A 20141-nucleotide genomic window follows, 5' to 3' on the forward strand; every position below is an offset into this window, starting at 1 on the left:
AGGGAACTAATACAACCCACTAGATGCCAGTAGCTCCCTCCTCCAGTTGTGACAATCCCAAATATCTCCAGATATTGCCAAATGGCCCCTGAGGAGCAAAGTCACCCCTGTTTGAGAACCACTGTATTAGCATTACACCCTCTAAACTCTAAAGGGAAGGAACCTTTCAATCGAACAGGGAGCGACCCCTGAATCGGTAAATGCTAGCTAGCCATTGGGCCAACTGTAGCCAGGCTACAGCCATTGACCTGCGAGGCTGACAGAGATGGCAACCGGATAGAGGGAGTTGAAAAGCAGAAATAACCAGTACCTTTCTTTTGAACAACCACTGGACATGAGCAGAAACTTTTTAAAGCCCATTCTGATCACTAAACATTAAGAGAATTGTAATCTTCATTTCTTTGTGAGGAGGGAGGTCAAGTCCAGTGTCCAACAAACACTGAGGGAGGCCCTCCTTCACAAAGTCATGTTTCCAGGGGAAAATACACAGAGGCGTCACTTTGCCTTCTGACTCTTGGACTCTTCCACTACCAGTTAAATCGAGATGCTAATTTCAGCTCTATCTCTAGGGAAAATATTAGGCTATTTCCAAAAACAGGGTGACAAAATCATTGCTGCTTAGTGCGTGGGCTCCAGAATCAGGCTGCTTGGTTTCGGAGTAGAGCCCTGCCTCGCTCTAGCTGAGTGAGCTCCTGTGAACCCCCAACCCCCACTGCCCTCCTCTGCACAGTGGGGGAACCATGGCCTACTCAGCTCGGAGAGAGTTTTCAAAAACGTGATGAATGTAAAAAGTACTCGGCCTGGAGTCTAACTGGCAGAATAAGTGTTCAGGAAATATTTGTTGTGATTATCCAGAATGAAGTATTATACCTTTTTGAATTAGCCCACCAATTTGGTGAGGACGTAAGTTACTGGTGCTTTGAAGGCATGACCAGAGGCACGGAGCTGCAAAAGCAACATTTTGCCTCAGCCTCTTTGAATCCTCAAGAAAGAAGTCAAGTTGCAAACAGTGTCCTGGGATTTGCCCACAAACCCAGAGTCTCCCTGTGGGACTGTTTGAGTGGTGAACTTCAGCCATCTTGAATGTCACTTCTCTAAAAATTATGAAGCTCTTTCTATCTATAGCTATGTTTTTATTCCCCTACAGACTTCGCTATTAGATGCACCTTTTGGCTAGTTTTCTACTATGTAAACAGAATTACTTTAAGTTCTTATACTTGAGAGAGAGAGAGAGAGAGGGGGAATCTATTAACCAAATCCAGAAATACTGAAATTTAATCTCATTTCTATTCTCTCTCAACATTGAACACCAAAAGAATTTTCCAATCAGTGGGGCATTTGTCCCTTTGATGTGACATGTTCAGTAACATCTTGGGCATGGATTTCCTGAGCTGTTAGTCTCTGCGGCACTGAGAGCCTGCCACACTTCTTTGCAGGTTCAGTTTGATCAAAGATACCAGGGCATGGAGAGTCTTCAGACTCCACTTTCACATTCTTTCCTTGGAAGTTCAAGATCTTTCAGCGGAGCAGCCAGTCCTTCTCAGACCAATTACCAATTACCAAGCCAATTACCATTTTCTTTTGACATGGAGTGTTTTGTGTGACATTTTAATGCAATGGTGGATCAGTCTCTTTTGGGGAAATGCTCTATGTCTCCAGAAAACTCTGCCAGGCTTACTTTGTTGATTACTCTAAAAGATCACAAGTAAAGAACAAGTTTTCAGCACTTATTCGTTCTTCAAATATATGTACCAATGACCATCAATATATAAGACACTAGAACTGGCACTAAAGAAAGGCAATGGAAGCATAGCTTCTTGACCTTGAGAAACTCACAGATTTGAGATGAAGAAAGCCATTCCCACTTTTCACCTTCAGAATTCCCACTTTAAGAATCAATACTCTATATTAGCTCTGGGCTGAAGAAGTAAAATGGAACCATAAGTTACCACATCTGCTTCCAGCGACTGTGCTTTGGGACTTAAAATTAAGCTACTATGTAAAATACAGCGAGGCCTGCTCTCGTGAACTCCTAGAATCAAACTTGAAGTCAAAGTGCAGCCCTGAAACCATCATGAGCTCACATGGTCCCACCCATCTTGGAAACAGCATGTGCTTTGCAGTTATATTCTCTAAGTCCAGTAATTGCAAAAACAAAACCCAGCTCAGATGATGTGATTTCACCCAACAACAGCCCTTTCTTGGAGTCTGTAATCACTGTTTATACTTTCCCATGTCAGTCTGCGGGAGTCCCCCTCTCTGCTTTTCTTCTCCCGTTGGCAGCTGGTGCTGTGTACGTTTGGTTGAAACAAACATTCTTTCCCGGGGCATGCACGTCTGTCCCCTCGCTCTGGGCGACCAGTGCACAGCCTTGAATTATGTATGTCTTGGTGCGGTGTTTGATTGGTAGTGGCAATGCTTTGGAGGGGAGGCTGTGAGAGGGGCTGAGGGTGAGGCTGGATTCTTTCACCCCCATACCACACGGAGGTGTCCCCTCCCCTTGACGAGCCTTGACTGATGATGCCTCTCTGTGTTCCATCTCGGGGACAATTTGGAGCTCACATTACAATATGGCTTCTGGGGCCTTTGAAGTTCCAGCTGCAGGGGCGAAAGCACTGTAGTGATTAGGGGGCCAGCCCTCTCTGGGAAGGGGATGGCTGAACAGTTGAATACAAAATGTAATTAAAAAGGAGCACCTGGGCTGAAATCGAAGCAAAGAATGTGACTTTGGTTCCAAGCAGAAGGGGGCTCATTTAATCACTGGAGAATGTTCATCTCTACAAAGTGCTTAATTCAGAAAAACCCAAAACTTTAAAAAACAAAAAAGGAAACAAAACAAAAACCCTCTGACTTGTCAGCACAGCAAAGGAATGCATGAATTCTTGCTAATACCTTCAGAGCTGCCCATGGTAAAAACGTAAGTTAGCCGAGGCTAACCTCGAGCTGCTGGTGAGATCTTGTCTTCTTTTTGCTGCCCTGATGTCTTTGTAGTTGGCCAAACAGCCATGGATTAACTTTTTCCATCCCTTCTCACGCTCATTCTGCCCCTCTCCACCCAGGGCTCACTTCCCAGAGGCAGTGCGTGTTCCAGATGTGTGTTCTTACACTTGAGCTGTGTCGGAATCAGCTGTTAAAACTTAGATGCCTAGGCTCTGTCCCCTGACTGTCTGACTCAATAGGTCCAGGGTGGGGCAGAAAATGTAGATTTCTAACAAACTGTCGGCTGACCCTGCTGCTGCTGGTCCAGGGGCTGTACTTCGAGAACCTCTGAGTTTGGCCAACCAGTTCAGCTCAGAGACTAATCTGGTGAATAAGTTCATGGAAGTCACCAAGAAGAGCTCTTAAAGTCACCCAGAAGAGCCAAGTTTGAGTTCTAGTCAGACCACCATCTCGCTGTATCAACTTGGACAAGTCCCCAGAGCCAGGGGTCCTCAATCCTGAGGCAGCCCTTTATATAGTTGATGCTAGACCCCACCCAAGATGGATCAAATCAGAATGTCAGGGCATGGCCCCAGGGCACCGGTGTGCTGTAAGAGCTCCATAGGTGAGTCTCCTGTGCCTTATACTCTCTGAGCCTCAGCTGCTTCTTCTGAACAATGGGTATCATAACTTTTACTTCAGAGGACCATGGAGAGGAGTAAACACAAATGAATGTGAAAACCCCCTCGTAAATGACAAAGTGCTAGTCAAATGTTAGGTGTCACTTTCCCTCACAGAAAACACATTTAAAACACATTTAAATTTTAACAAAGCTCACCAACACCTACCTCTGTTAATATCTAAGTCAGGACAGAGATTTCTGGCACAAATTAAGCTGTGAGAGAAACTTGGAAGATAGCAAAGCATTGTAACTTGTTCATCTCATTCCACCAACACGCATGTCTTTCCTTGCTTCTGTTTTAAAAGCTCTTCATATTTTCTACCCAGTGTAGGAAAGAAACTTAAATTACTCCTGATGGCTAGCCAGTGGTTTGGTGACTCTAATCTACTGTAAGCCAGGAGTCAGCAAACTTTTTCTGTAAAGGACCAGGCAGTACATATTTTAGGCTTTGCAGGCTACGCAGCCTCTACTGCAACTACTGGACTCGGCCACTGTAGCTTGACAGTAGCCACCGAAAATTCGGAAACAAATGGGTGTGGCTGTGTGCCAACAAAACTTTTTTTTTTTTTTACAAAACAGGTGGCAGGCTGGATTTGACCCATGTGCTGTAGTTTGCCAGCCATGGCTCTGAACTTTCAATAAAGATACAAACTTTCAAGAAAGACATAAAAGTGTTCAAAGTTGACTCAAGAAAGCAGCTGGGAGTCTTTCTAATGATATGTAAGAAGCAAAATCCATTTTCTACTCGTGCTCCTGTGTGTGGACTGCAAGTGGGACATAACTGAGGAAGGGGGACAGGGCCGATCACACAGCCGGCCGAATTGAAGTCATTCACTTCAAAATGCCCCGTTGGGGTGACATGTATTCCCAAGTAAGATCATTGCACTCTTCCGGTGCACCATTAGGGCCTCAGAAAGAGGCAAATGTCCCCTTTCTCTACGTTGTTACTTTCTGCTTAAAGATGGGGGACCCTCTTCCCCAGCCAGCCAGACATGCTAAAGCCTGTCCCCAGGCCTTCGACTCCCCACTCCGTCTTTGCCTAACACTAGGGATCTTCACCCAGCTTTCAAAAAAACTCAGCAAAACTCCCGTACCCTCACACTCCTGCCCCCACCGCAATGCTCCCCGAGCCCTGGTCCTCGGAGCGCCAGTCGATGAGATGGGACTTACCCGGTTAGTTAGCCACAGAATCCTCTCTGTTCTGTTGGGCACCTAGCCGCAGCCTGCAGAAACGTGGTCTCCTGGAAGCGCTTTGGGAAGAGGCTCCCCACCGCCTGAAGACCTAGCAGTTCTCCCAGCTCTTCAATAACTAGTTGAGACTCCTGCCCCATAGAGTAAGGGGGCACCTGGCAACGTCCTGAAGAAAGTTCCTTGGTGATCATGTAAACCACCCACAGCCATTCCTGGAAATGCTCTAGCCTTTCTGGGGACAGACTGAAGTTTGAGAAACATCAGAAAAGGAAACCTGTTCATCAAAAAGGAAGCTAGCTAGCTCCCATTTCCACTTGGATTAGTATCGGCTGGGAACAGGTGAAAGTCCTGAGAGTGAGTGAGTGTGGGTGTGTGAAATGAACATGGAGCCCCGCAGAAGTCAGGAATGTTCTATCGCCAGCAAGCGCCCTCTGTACTCAACCTGTCAGGCAACCGGCAAGACGAGGATATATGTATTTGTTTTCAATTTCTCTGACAGAATCTGTTTGGACTGAGGACGGCTGTTTAATCTTTGAAATATGTGTTCCATAACAAATGCTGGAATACAGAAATTGCTGCCTTCATTCTATGAGCCAAACCCTGAGTAACGGGGTTTGGAAATCCCCACAAGGTGTTCTTTGCTTACTGCTCGTTCGTAAAGAAAAAACCATTTCTTTAATGAAATGCAATGTTGAGGAACTGCCAAAAATAGATGCTCCCTATCTGCCTTCACATATGGTAGCTTCTTTCTAGCCAATTAACTACCAGTGAACTGGGGAAGAGCTGTAACAACAAGCACGCCAGGCTTCGCTGTGTTCGGCTGGACTGCACTGTCCCGGGAGGACATAGAAGTTTCTGGTCCTGTCTCAGCTCCTGAAAGCCCAAGAAGAAGCCTGCCCGACCCAGATAATTTATTTGCAAGGCCATTCCGGTTCGCTCGAGCTAAGCTCCCAGAATTAAACCTGATGGACAAATCCTGTTCGTTCATTCTCCCCCTCTGGTTTTTAAATACATCGTGTTGAAGGGAAATATCCAAGTCCCACAAAAGGCTGGTCTTTAATGAGTTTTATTAATGAGAATTATTGTTTCATTAGCACCATGCCGGTGAGATTTTTCTCTGTCTGGAAGTGTAGTGGGTATTGGGTTTTACATTGTCTGTAAATAAGCAACTTATATCCGGTTTTGTTTCATGAACTCTTGCTCTATATTTTAAGCTAACCAAGAGTTCAGTATCCACGCGTATTTATGCTTTTCTACTCTCCAAGCCAATATAAGAAATGGGGTTTCCTACCAAGTGGTTTCTTTTCCAACAATTTCCCATTAATTTGGAGTTGCAGAGAAGTTTTTTTGACACCCCTTAAGAGATCTGAAATTTTGTTTATTTGTTTTCATTTTTTTGAAAAATGACCGCAGGAAGAGTTGGAAACAAAGGCAATTGGTTAGTCCAATCTATGTTTACTTTTAGGGGCCTTATAATTAGACTAAGGTGTAATATGTCCTTTAAAAACATGAAAATTAATTTCCAATTAAAGCTACAAGGAAGGCTTCATAACCTGAGAAGATGACAATATCTACCATTTGTGTGGTCTATTCCATGCCGAATGCTTTACAGTGATTCTCTCATTTAATTCTCACAGCCATCCTACTGGTCAAGAGCAGTAGCTCACTCTATAGTATAGAGATGGGGAAACCCGGGCTCAGACAGGTTCAATCCCTTTGTCACACAGCCAAGAGGCAACGCAGCTATCATTCAAGTGCAGTCGTCTAAATCAGTGTGACTCCCTAAAAACTCCATATTGAAACTCTGTTAGAAAGTTGGTTCTATTTGCTCTTAGGATAGCATTAAACCACAGAAGTTTCCAAGCATGGCTTTAATACCACTTATATGCCAACGGCTTGATTTGTCTCCAACCCTAACGATTCCCCTGAACTCTGGACTTGAGTGTCCAATAGATATTTCCAAAGTAGCTTTTCCAAAATGGAGCTGCTCACCTAATCTAGACCATCTCAGTAAATGGCAACTTAGCTGTACTATTTTATATCCACTCCACCAGCAAATCTATTGGGTCTACCTTGGAAATACACCCAGAATTCAAGAACTTCTCTAGGATAAGCCGCCATAACTCACCTATTTGCAAGAGACTTTTAGCCAGACTCCTTATTCTAGTCTTGTTATACAATAGCCAAAATGGTTTGTGTACAATGCAAATCAAATCATGTCATTCCTCTGAATCCCATGTCTTTACCTGGCCCTACAAGACCCTGAAGCATCTGATTGTGTCTACCCTTCCCGCCAAAAGGAAAAACAAAATCAACTTCAAATACCTTCACTCTGTCCCCAAGGACCACACATCCTGCAGCCATTCACCCCTGATGGGCCCCCAGCAGGCTAGGCCTATTTCTAGCTCAGGACATTCGCATTTGCTGCCCCTCTACTGAGGATAGATCCTCCCCAAGCAGTCCCCGGGGCTGGCTCCCTCCCCTCATCAGACGGACTCCTCTCACTGGCTCTTCTAAGTCAAAGGTGTGTGGACATTCTTTGTGCTATTTTTCAAAATTTTCTGTCAAGTTGAAAATTGCAAAATAGAAAAACCTGGTGGGGAAGGACATAATTCAAACCCTTGTGGTTTCCAAAGTAATAAATAATTTTCTGTTCAAAGAAAGGATAATACGCACCCCTATGTTCTTGCAGCATTATTCACATGGCCAAGACATGGAAACAACCAAAGTGTCCTTCGATAGATGATTGGATAAAGAAGATGTGGTACATAGACACAATGGAATACTACTTGGCCATAAAAAAGATGAAATACTGCCATTTGCAACAACATGGATGGACCTTTAGAATATCATGCTAAGCAAAATAAGACAGACAGAAAAATCAAGAACTATATGATTTCACTCATATGTGAGATATAAAACTGAAAGCAACAAATGAACAAACAAGACAAAGAAACAAACAAAAACTCATAGATACAGACAATATGGTATTTACCAGAGGGAAAACGGGGTGGGGGAAGGTAGAAGAGGGTGAAGGGGGTCAAATATATGCAGACTGAAGAAGACTTGACTTAGGGTTGTGAACACACAATGCAATATACAGATGACGTATTATAGAAATGTACACTTGAAACCTTTATTTTATTAACCAATGTCACCCCAATAAATTTAATAAAATTTAAAAAGTAAAAAGTACTATTAACAGAAAAAATTGCCTTTTTACAGATTTTTTTTTTAAAAGGATGCAAGAATGAATTTTAGACCACTACCCAAGCTGTCCTCCCCAGGTTCTGAGCGCAGGGCAGACACATAGGTGGCCTGGGGACCATGATCCTACCCCAACCTTGGAAATGTATAGCCCCAGGCTGAATTTTTATTTGGCCATCACCCATCAGGCTAGGAACAGGGGATTTTAAAGCTGACTGAACTGATGTCATAATCTTGCATGACAATCTTTTTTTTTTTTTTAAAGATTTTATTGGGGAAGGGGAACAGGACTTTATTGGGGAACAGTGTGCACTTCCAGGACTTTTTCCAAGTCCAGTTGTCCTTTCAATCTTAGTTGTGGAGGGCACAGCTCAGCTCCAGGTCCAGTTGCTGTTGTTAGTTGCAGGGGGCGCAGCCCACCATCCCTTGCAGGAGTCGAACCAGCAACCTTTGTGGTTGAGAGGATGCACTCCAACCAGCTGAGCCATCCGGGAGCTCAGCAGCAGCTCAGCTCACGGTGCCGTGTTCAATCTTAGTTGCAGAGGACACAGCCCACCGTCCCTTGCGGGAGTGGAGGAATCAAACCTGCAACCTTGTGGTTGCGAGCCCACTGGCCCATATGGGAATCGAACTGGCAGCTTTCAGCATTAGGAGCATGGAGCTCCAACCACCTGAGCCACCGGGCCAGCCCAACAATGTTAAGAATGGGGCTTTAACATCACCAGATAATTCAGCAGTCACCAGAATCAGGATTCTGGAGCTTCCTTTGGGTAGAAATGCTGTGAAATCAGTATCTCTTCCATTTACAACATGCTCCTTGTGGACTCCGTGCTTGTTTTATTTTTTTTTAAGTTCAAGTATTTAATTTTTTAATAAGGTGCCAATGTTTACACAGAGTGTTACAATAAAAAACACCAAATGCAGATAGATCTCATAAAAGTCGCATGTAGTAGTAGGCTTGTTCCCAGCACACAGTGGACGTGAATAAATCGTTATGACTGCACCACTGAAAATGGAGTCTGCTTAGTGTTCCCCAAGTTAGATACACAGGCTCCCTGCTCATGTAAACCATAGCACAAGTTGGAAACCGAGTCTGATAAAACACTGCACGCGTGAGATGAAAACGAAGGCATACTATGACAATTAGGCAATTCACCAGTTCTCCTCGGGTGTCTTATGATTTCCAGCCCAGCATCTGCTAATATTACTAAGCAGCATTTGCACATGTTGATCATTTACAGTAACCAGTTCTCACCTCAGTGAAACAAACTGCTCAAAGTTTTTCACTTTCTGTCACTTATTAGGGCCAAAAATATATCTACCGACCTGTCTTCTCCTTTGTAAGGTCTTTGGGAAGGGCTGAATTGTGACATTTGAGGTTGCCTGGTTCTAAGCAACAGCAAATACTGAATACTGATTTGCTTCTAGCACATTCCCTTTCTCTAACAGCCATGCGCACACCTGCATTCCCAGGGGACGCACTGAAAAGCAAGAAATCCACACATCACTTTCAGTACACTCTTTATTTAGTGTCTGTCCTTTTACAACACAGTGCCTCAGTAACAGAGAGGGAGAGCAACAAATAGGTTGATGTGCCTCATTAGAGAACTCCTTTTCCATTATGTATTTACGTTTATTTACATAAAAAACTGATTCAGAAAGTTCTACAAATGTCTAACTAAAGCCTTTGGCTCTGGAAAAGAAAAGAAAAACATTATTCTGGAAAACGTTTATTTCACCTCCACATCCCAGTTCCATTCATCTCGCTCATCCCATCACCAGGCAAAATGGATGAAGTTCCCCATTTGGACACAGCAAATGCCTTCAGAATCCCTACCCACGTACTTTTACAAGAAAGAGTGACCAAGAGCTCGGCGGCATGTTCCCCATGGAGCTCGGCCAATGGCTGAGTGGACCACAGGGCTGAGTTAGGGCTCCAGAGGAGGAAGGCAATTGGCTCTAGTTGTCCCCATTGCAAACTCCCCCATCCTTGACCTTAACCTGCCTGTCTGACCCTGGCCTTCAGTTGGGGAGAGTCTGAACCCCACAACAAATTAGAGGTTCAACTTGTGAAGGAAAACAAGATTAGGTTATTTAAGTCAAGTAACACTCCCAACCGTTTCCTGTGAATTCACTGACGCTAAGCATTGGGGAGAAAGACACAACTGCCCTTGGTGACCTTGGCCCAGCGTGAACTATCCCCTCATCCTTCCATGGCCTCAGCTGGAGGAGGAAATTCTGTGATGGCATTGTCCTTTGGCTACTGTTCACTGTTTCGTGTTCCCTTCTGAAGCTCCTTGTTCAGCTAAAAGGGCATCCTGGATTGTCTAAATCCAGGCTATGACTAATACTCTTTTCGGAGGCCATGTGGGAATAAAAGGGGAACTACATGAAGCAATCCTTAAGATTTTTTCAGGATTTAAAGTACAGGAGAAACCAGCTTCACTTGCATATGTCCCATGGAAACCCAATTAACAACACTAATATTAGGATCTGTTACTCAGTATCTACGTGCTGCAAAGGAGACAACAAGTTTCATTCTATTGTAGGCCCAAAGCCTGAATTCTCTACTAGTGACCGATGTTTCCATGCTAAAGCGGCTATCTGATATTATTTTGGAGGGGACAAATTACAGAAACAAATTGTCCATAGTTTGTCAGCATGATCTGACTGAAACTTTTTTTTTTAATCCAGAGAACATATCAGTCTATTCTCTTACATCAATTAGAAGTTTTCACAGAAACCCTCTTGTAGCTAGATTTATATCCAAAATGAACAGTTTTATTAGGATAAGAAGTGATGGATTCTGATTGGGAGCTCTCTGTCAAATCTGAGAGAGAAGTGGTGTACTCTAAGGTTAGAAGAGAGTGTTCAAAGGGTTTCAGCAAGAAAGAGGAAAGAAGACAGGAAAGACAATGACAGGGACACAATGATGGCATCCAATACAGCAGACAACACTCCCCTTCCAAGGACCAATCCCCACTTCCTTATTAAGAGAATCGAAATCTTGTTCAGAGGGTAATACACCATGCCAAGCACAGTCCTCCCGGACTCACATGCAGCTCGGGGAGCCATGTGACAGAATTCTAGCCAACGGGGGAAAGCGGGCGTCTCTGGGAGAGCTTTGCTTTTCGATGTTATCACTGCCCCTGTTATTTGCCTCTTCCTGCTTAGAAAGCAGACATCATACCTGGCAATTCAGTAACCATCTTGTGACTATGAGGCAGGAAGCCAAAGGAGAAAGGATGGTGAAAGAAAGACCAAAAAGTGTAGACTCATGATGACATGGAGATAGGCTTGAGTGCCCAGCCCCAGATTTCTGTTCAGCCTATCACTGTTCCTTGGGTTTTCTATGATTTGCAGCCAAATGCATACCTGATACATCAACATCCAATGAAGAGATGGAGAAGGGTGAAGAGAACAATGCAGTGAAAAAGAAAGGACAAAGATGAAAGAGAAAGGGCACAAAGGACAACTCGTACGCAGATGACTGTGGACCGAAAAAAACCCAGCTTAATTCCTTCCCCCAGAAAACACAGAAGTCCTGACTAAAATAAGAAATGCATCATTAGGTTCAACATAAAGACGCTCAATGCTCAAATTGACTGTCTAAAATTTAACTCTGTCCTTCTGTGCTCTGATTGCTGGTATGAAAGTGCATGCTTACACATTACAGCTGGGCATTTTGCATCCTACAGAGAAGAGAATGGAACAGATTTAGAATCAATTTAGTATTTCTCTTGCAATCCATTTGGAGGAGTTCCCACTGAGAACTCGTATGCCTCACCCTCTCTGCAGCCATATTTAATAAGACCTGAGAGGAAAAATAAGTAGTAACACTGGGTAAAGTATTTTGACTCTTGTATATGCTATTCGGAACTTATGGCAAGCTGGCAGCATGGAGGATATGGCCCATAGAAAGTGTTGGACTGATCAATATTTAAGAATGCACAGGCAACGCCAAGAAATAAATGAAGCACAGGCAATAGGGATGTAAATCAATGATTGGGTGAGCATACTCTAACAATACAGATGAATCCCTTTGTAGGGGAGGAAATACAGTACAGCACTAAGTTCTCCAATAGTTCGTCAGGCAGTCCCAAGATGCTGGTCTTGCATAGAGAAGTGATTTCTTCATGCCCATCAGAGCAGGCGAGCCTGATGTTGGTTTAGAAACTGATGGACAAGCAAAATAATAGACTGAGAACATGAGCAAGAAATGGGATGGTCATGAGTGAACCCACCAGCATACTTGCAGCTTTCACTATATTCAAATTAATTTCTTTTTCTTTTCCAAGAAAGTGCGTGCAAATACCTTTAGTCTGATTCAGTAACATAGCAGCAAAACTTCAGGAACCAATAAATAAGGACGCTGACATGCCAATATCCCTTAGGACTCAAAGCTTCACAAACATCAGCCTTGAATAGAAGGGCAAACATTTCTTGATTCAGCATTTGTGTTCTATGTCCTTTTACAAACCACATCGTTTACACCCACCCACATGCCCCCATAGCAGTTAGTAAACTCATTAAGAAACACAGCTTGAAACTCATAAGGGGTTAAAGCTATAAAATGCCTACTCATTGATGTATTCTTTTTTAAAAAGGTTTCATCTTTCCTTCCTTTCAAACAAAGCTTTTGTTTCTGTTGCCCCCAGCACATTAGGATAATAACATATCACTTGTTTATTTTTTTTAAAATGACATAGCTGTTGTTTTTCTCAAAATAAGTGCCATCTTGTTTCTAATTAAACATGATGGATTCAGGGTCCTGGTTTGCCATCTGGGCCATATGTCTCAGAACATCCTTTTTTGTGATGATGCCAAGAAGTCTCCTGGAGAAGAAACAAAATAGAGAACAGAGGTCAGCCTTGCAATAATGACTCATGCCTGTTCCTAAACACCAGTGCCTTTTTCACCTAGGCACACAGAGAGACATTTCCCAGCTTCCCTTGTGGTTGGGTGGGGCCAATTGAGTGAGCTGGTACGTGTGGGTGGAGGCGAGGGATACCCCTCCCAAGTTACCTGCACATTTCCTCACACACTCTCTCCTTATCTGCCAATCAGAGGCAGAGGAGCCAGTGAAGGACTCCAAGATCACAGAGGATTGACTTAGGAGCCAACAGATTCAAAGACCTGAGTCCTTGAATGACTGTGTGGTGCAGAGCCCATGCTTGCTACAACCCACACTGGATGTGCCTAGGAGAAAAACAAACCTTATTGGGCTAGGCCACAGAGAATACAAGCTTGTTTATTACAGCAGTAAACCTACGATGACTAACACACACTGCTAAATTTTAAGACTATAATCAGCTTTAAAAAGGCTTATGAAAGCCATCATCAAAACTTGCCATATCACAGAAATTCCAAGTAGAAGGTATTTTAAGTATAAGAATTTTTTTTTAAATACAACGATTCTATTTTATATCGTTTCTGACCATATATGTAAATTACCTCCTCTTCCAAAATTCTATTGCTTTCAACTGACAAAAACAATACCACTTACCAGAGCCCCTTGTATAGGACCACTCGGACTGTACATTGCAGAACTCCAGGGGGCACTGTTCACAAACACTATAATGTAAATAGTACACCCTGGATTATGTATTACACACTTGCACAACCATTCATGGCAGCCCTTGCCTCACTCTTGATTTTATTAAACATTTAAATGACCACCTGCTGAAACAAATCATGCCCCCTAGGTAAAGGGAAAGGCTTGAAAGAAGGGGATGTACACAACTTCTTTGGAGAAAAGATATTCCATTGCCAAATTAGTTTGCAAAATGCTGCTTACTGTACCTCCACCATCCTCGAGAAAAGGGAAATAGAGAAGTAAACTATGGCAATCTGACACTGGAATACTGCATAGCTATTAAAATGATAGCTTTCTACTCTCTATCTGTGTAAAATGATGATATACCAAAAAAAAAAAAATCAAGAGACAATTGTAATACATTGTCATTTATCTCATTAAAGCCAAATTAGTCGAACTCGTCTCTTCTAATAAAAAGTAAGTGAGAACAGGGAATCGAAGTATTCAGAGCAGTATTCAAGTCAGTTACATCTGGTGAAATGGACACTGGTTAGTGAAACTGTCAGATCAGAATTCTGATTTCTTTGTCCCTGACCACACTGGAACTTAAAAAAAGTGATCGATTTCTTGTGTTAGTTTCCCCATCTAACACACTGGGGTAGACAGCAGATACTACCTCTTTCCCTTCATCTCATAGGAACATCTTCAGGAGACAGGAAAACAACAAAAGAGGCCTTAAAAAGCATGCTAAACAAAAAGAATAATGAAGACACAGATGTCAGAACACTGAAAGGGTCATGATTCTATCATGATAAGCAAAAAATGGGGAAAAATGTAGAAAGCAGAATAGAATTAGAAAATCAACATTTTGCAACCCCCAATGTAATAATTAGTTTAGTCAATAATTATCAATGGATTCCAAAACCACTGGAAAACAAAAAATTCACATGGTCTCAAAGTATCCCTCCACAGATTATACAAAGAGAAAAATGTCCCTCTACAACAGAGGGCTCCAGCCATCACCACCTCACCCAAGTGATGGAGCTTACCAGCAACAAAACCAGAAAAGCTGACATTATGACATCATGCACTTTGAAATGTTGCCAAAAACTACTGAAACCAAATCAAACTATGAGGAAGCAATCAAACAAATTCAGAATGGGAGACTCCTGGTCTGGACTCTTAAAAAAAAAATCAGTCACAAATAACAAACAAACAAAAAAAGGCAGAGAACTGTTCTAAACAAAAGACTAATGAGGCAAAACAACCAAATGCAATATGTGACCTTGAAGGAATTCTGGATTGAAATTTGATACGAACAAGATATTGAGTGATATACTGAGTTATTGTTAACTTTGTGTAATTATAGTTTAGTGGTTATGTGAAAAGAGCATCCTTACTCTTAAAAAATGTGTGCCTCCACCAAAATCACCAAAACTTGGAAGTAACCAAGACGTCCTTCAGTAGGTAAATGGAGAAACAAACATCCAGACAACAGAATATTGTTCAGCACTAAGAAAAAATGAGCCATCAAGCCACGAAAAGACACGGAGGAACCTGAAATGCATGTTACCAAGTGGGAGAAGCCAGTCTGAGAAGGCTACACGCTGTATGATTCCAACTCTGTGACATTCTGGAAAAGGCAGAACTATGGAGACCGTGAAAAGATCAGCGATTGCCAGGAGTTATTGGGGAGGTGGGAGTACTGGAGATGAACAGCCCGAGCACAGAGGATTCTTAGGGCAGTGACACTACTCTGTGATACCCTAATGGTGGACGCATGTCATTCTACATTTGTCCAAACCCATAGAACGTACAACGCCAAGAGTGAGCCCTAGTGTAAACTACGGACGTTAGTTAACAACAACGTATTGGCATTGCTTCAGCAGTGGCAACGAATACAGTGCACCAATGAAGAAGTTAACAATAAGGGCTACTGTGAAGGGACAAGAGAGGGAATATAGGAACTCTGTACTTTCTGCTTCATTTTTCTGTAAACCTAAAAATGTTCTAAAAAAAAATAGTCTATCAATTAAAGAAAGCAAAACCCTTGGGGTTTCCTGAAGGGAGTGGGGTGGTGGTGGTGAAGAAGGAGAAAGCCAGAAGTTGTTCGTTCTAGCTATTTAGTTACTTGCCTTTAACCATGTTCATATAGTACTTTAAATACATTTCTGAAATTTATCAAAATGCAGTCAAATTGAAGATGCCCCATCAGACAAGATGCCATTATACTAAACCTGCCAGGCTGAAGCCAAGTCCTGACTTAGTCTGCTCAGGCTGCCATAACAAAGTAGTATGGACAGGGTGGCTTAACAACAGAAATGTAGGTTCTCACCGTTCTGGAGACCGAAAGGCCAAGATCAAGGTGCTGGCAGGTTTGATTTCTGCAGAGGCCTGTCTCCTTGGCTTGCAGACATCTGCCTTTTTGCTGTAACCTCACATGGCCCTTTTCTCTGCACAAACATCCCTGGTGTCTCTTCGTCTTCTTATAAGGACACCAGTCCCATCAGATTAGAGCCTTACTTTTATGACCTCCTTTAACCTTAATTCCCGCCTTGAAGATCTCATGTCCAAATACAGTAACATTGGAGGTTAGGCTTCAATATATGAACAGGGGGGAACACAATTCAATCCATAACAGCTTTCAATCCCTTTAAAATCAAAAAAGAATAATTACAAGGCGAGCAGCTTATGCCTGTAATACGACACTAAGACAGTGTGAGCGTAAGAGAAACGGAAGCAGGTGTGAGCACTTTGGTCCACAGAGACGGACCATCTAAAGGTGTGTCTGTAGGCAATGGGAAGGGGTTCCGCTGCTGGCAACTGGCAACCAGTGGACAATCCCTCAACTTAAAATGCTCTTTTGTTGTCTTTGACATTTATTTTCTACTTGAAAGCCTGGCTTGGGACACTCCCTCTAGAACACCTGGGTAACACCACTTAAATTGGATTATGTCCATGTTCCTTAGTAAAGCTCCTTGGCTTGATTTTTTTAACACTTTTGAGCTTTCTCCAGTTCTCAAATAAATGCTCAGTAAGATGAGTAAACCAATGTTGCTTTGAAAAAAAAAAAGTGACTTGTTAGAGTTTGCAAAGTGCTGAGAACTCTATTAATCTCTCACACACACACCCCTCTCATATCTATTGAGCCTAGTTTTTATTTCCTTATCTTCACCCTGGAGACAGCATCAAAAGATCAGGCATTTGCCTAAAGCAGTCCTGACAATCTCCCCTTCAAGCTCTATAACTATAATATCTGAAAGTCAAGCTGGTTACAACGGTTCTGGGGAAATGTAAAATCAGGAGCTGCCTTGCGTTCAGGCATAAATTGTGCCTCGGCCTGCGACAACAATTATCGCAGAAGAAGAGAGCTGCATATCCACCCAAAAAGAGGCCACATCAAATCCAGCAGGGTTCATTAGTGGCGTGAAATGTCCTATTTGATTTAAATCAAGAGGATAGCAGTTCAAGCGAATCCGGTGAGTGATAAACAGCTGATCTATGACCATGAATGTAATTCAGATTAGAGCAGCTGGGCCCTTCTGAAAAGGCCACTGAACAGGGCGTGGGGAAAGCTGACACTGTCTCCCCCGCTCGCTCATCCTTTCTAGATCCTCCGAAGGGAAAATCCCACCCAAATTCACCCTTTGCCACAGGAGGCTTCCTAGACTCCGGCATTCTGAAGGACATAGACTTCTCTGGTTTCTGGTCTGTTTTCACAATTATCTTGGACCCCAGGCCCTGAGAAATCCTGCGGATGATGCAGGTCCATGGGAAGAGCTGGGGCTCTCGGCCGCGAGCAGAGAAGGCACATGGCAACAGACTACATCAAAAATGCGCGCTGGCTTAAGACGTGCCTGCCCTGGCCGCAAGCCCAAGGAGATGAAAGGGCCCGCAAACAAGGACCCCTTGCCAGCACTAACGTATCAGCATCTGTGTTTGTTTAAAATATGTAGAGCGAGAGAGAGAGTGCTATTTTGTTTTCTCGCAGAACATTCGGAGCCAATTTCGGCACCCAGATCTTCACAGGAAAACCTCATGGGGCTCCGTGAGGTGTGAGCGGGCGTTAAGGGCAGAATTTCCTGCCAGAACTGGAAATTCCAGCGATAACTGACATTGGATTATTATTTTAAAGGAAAAGAGAAACTGCTATCCACTTGAGATGACACGGTGATCGCAGTGGTGTTTATGCCAAGTGCTGGAAATTCAAGTACATAAATGGGCTTCAGCGTTTTGCAAAGTGGGGTCCCCCAACCAGCAGCAGCCTTTGGGAGCTCCTTAGAAATATACATCCTCAGGCCCCCACTAGACCTGAGGAATTGGTAACCGTGCTGGGGCCCGGCACTTGGGTTTCACCTAGAGGTTGAATCCTCCAGGATTACAATGCACACTCAGGGTTGAGAACTACTGAATTCCTTTAAAAGTCACCAGCAAAAATGATCTGTAGCCTCAAACATTTATTTGTCCCATACTGATTGCCCTTCCCATGTGCAAGACACCGCCCTCGGTGCAGTCAGAGCTAAGGAGGACACTTGTCCTGTCGGCTAGCAGTTCTCTGGGACAATGTGCAAATCCAAGCCCTTGCGCAGAGTCCTGTGCCACTGTTAGCAGGATAGTGGGAAGAAAGCTGAATGAAAAAGGACTGCTCGTCGGCTATTCACGGGCATCCAGTCCAGGGTCACTCAATTGCAGCGCTAGCGACATTTTGGACTGGATGATTCTTCGTTGCGATGGGGGCCGTCCTGTGCATTGTAGGGTGTCAAACAGCATCCTTGGTCTCTAGCCACTAGATGCCAGCAGCACCCCTTCCCCTAGTTGTGACACCCAAACTCTCTGGGGGGCAAAATCACCCTGATTGAGAAATGCTGGGTTAAACTGGAGTGTGCTGGCCCTGGAGATGTAAACTACATCAGAGTGACGCCTCTGGATGCTATAGAAGCCTAAGCTGTATTTAGGATACCAATTTCTCCACAACCCATACCCCTCACCTCCTGCCCCCAGCCTATAAAGGAATAAACTGGGTAGACGATCCTAGGTTCCAGGCAACCCTGACTGAGCCAATATCTTCCTCCTCTCGAGATTCTGAGGCCGTGAATTTGGGGTGTGCCTCTGAGCCCAAAGAATGGCCCTTGGGGCACCGCACCTCTCATGCCATCACGACCCTTTGACCTTTGCAGTGCTGCTTCCCTGCTTTACGATAACACAAAGCAGAAATAATATTGCTGCAGCAGAGACAATGCCATGGGGCTAGCAAATCACTCAGCTCTCCAACAACATTTGTGTTCAAAGTAGGGAGTTGTTTTCAACAGACTGACACATTAGGGGACAATCTGAGCGGAATGTGAACTTCACATTTGCTTCAGGTGACTTCCTCCACGAGCACCTCCAGGTGAATGCAGAAAACTGAACCCAGCTGAGCCCAGGGGAATACATAAAATGCTCGCAACACCCATGTCCACAAGCCAACCTCAGGGCATCCTCAAGGTGAACTGACATTTTTGTTGTCATATTGATACATTTCTTAACCATCTAATGTGTCTAAAATGGTACTGCCATTTTTGTTAGCTTCTTGTCTTTTTTTTAATGTGTCTACGAACGAAGTTTTTGAGCTTTATGTCCCTAACCCTATTTTTCTCACAAGCCCTACGGTTTTCATTGTTCATTTTTGCATAGCGCCATGATTTTGAGGAATGTACGTCACGTTACAGCAGAACAGGCCGCACCTTCTCCCTGAGCCTGGATGGTAGAAAAGCAGCCCCAGCCCTCTCCTTTGGCCCCTCCCCTTTCTGGCTCCACCTGCAGCCTCGGGCCAGACTGCAGCCCCACCAGGAAACTTCTCCCATCTTCTTGGGCTGCACTGGCCTCCGCACTAAGTTCCCACAGCTTCCAGTCATTTCTTTCTCAATGTGCTCACCACATGTACTGCCATCTGCTACCAAGTGCTGGTCTTCGAGTCCCGTAAGGACTGAGACCGTGTCTTACTCATCTTGTTCTCCAAAGTCTGGCCACAGTACACATTCCATCAACACCTGTTCGGCCACTCACCCACTCCGCGTCACCAGGCACTGCCGGAGCCCCAGTTTCCGGAAGATGTCCACCACCGTCTCCATGGGGGTGTGATCTGTGACCGTGAAAGGGCTGAGGTTCAGGACACGCCGCAGCTTCAGGGGTTGAGGGCTGTTGGCCGGCAGCTCGGGGGGCTCCTCCGTGAAGTACATGATGGAATTGCTCACGATGCCCTCCTGCCTCTGTCTGGCATTCTCTAGAATGGGCAAGCAGGACCGTAAGCCACACCAAATCCCTTGCTAACAACTCTCCCCACCCCAGACCTTCAGGAACATGTGTCTTCCCTCCACCCGCATCCTCGAATCCCACAGAAAATGGGCTCAGAAAGCAAACTCCACATTCTTAATGAGAAGCTCTCTCTCAAGTTAATGCTGGGCAAGGGTCCCCTTGCTGTGACCCGATCGTTCATTGCCAAAGTCTTGAAAGATGGGCCTGACCTAATGGCTCCTTTGGGGACTCCAGGGCACCCAGAAGGCTCAGGGCCCTCTACCCTTGCCTTCCTAACACTTCTTCACCTCATCATGGGCTGAAGTGGACATG

The 20141-nt window shown here is 44.1% G+C and overlaps 1 protein-coding gene across 2 annotated transcripts in view; it reads right to left on the reverse strand.

Moving 5' to 3' along the window:
- Nucleotides 1–9507: 9507 nt before the first annotated feature.
- CLCN4 (chloride voltage-gated channel 4) overlaps nucleotides 9508–20141 on the reverse strand; it is a 62509-nt gene continuing 51875 nt past the window's right edge. For both annotated transcript variants that reach the window (XM_033107489.1, XM_033107498.1), the window contains exons 12-13: nucleotides 19581–19797; nucleotides 9508–12834 (exon numbers count right to left, since the gene is read on the reverse strand). In XM_033107489.1, coding sequence (XP_032963380.1) covers nucleotides 12744–12834; nucleotides 19581–19797 — 308 coding nt within the window. In that variant the 3' untranslated portion in view covers nucleotides 9508–12743. The remainder of the gene's footprint in view (nucleotides 12835–19580; nucleotides 19798–20141) is intronic.

Source organism: Rhinolophus ferrumequinum, chromosome X, assembly GCF_004115265.2.
Source record: "Rhinolophus ferrumequinum isolate MPI-CBG mRhiFer1 chromosome X, mRhiFer1_v1.p, whole genome shotgun sequence".
NCBI lineage: Eukaryota > Metazoa > Chordata > Mammalia > Chiroptera > Rhinolophidae > Rhinolophus > Rhinolophus ferrumequinum.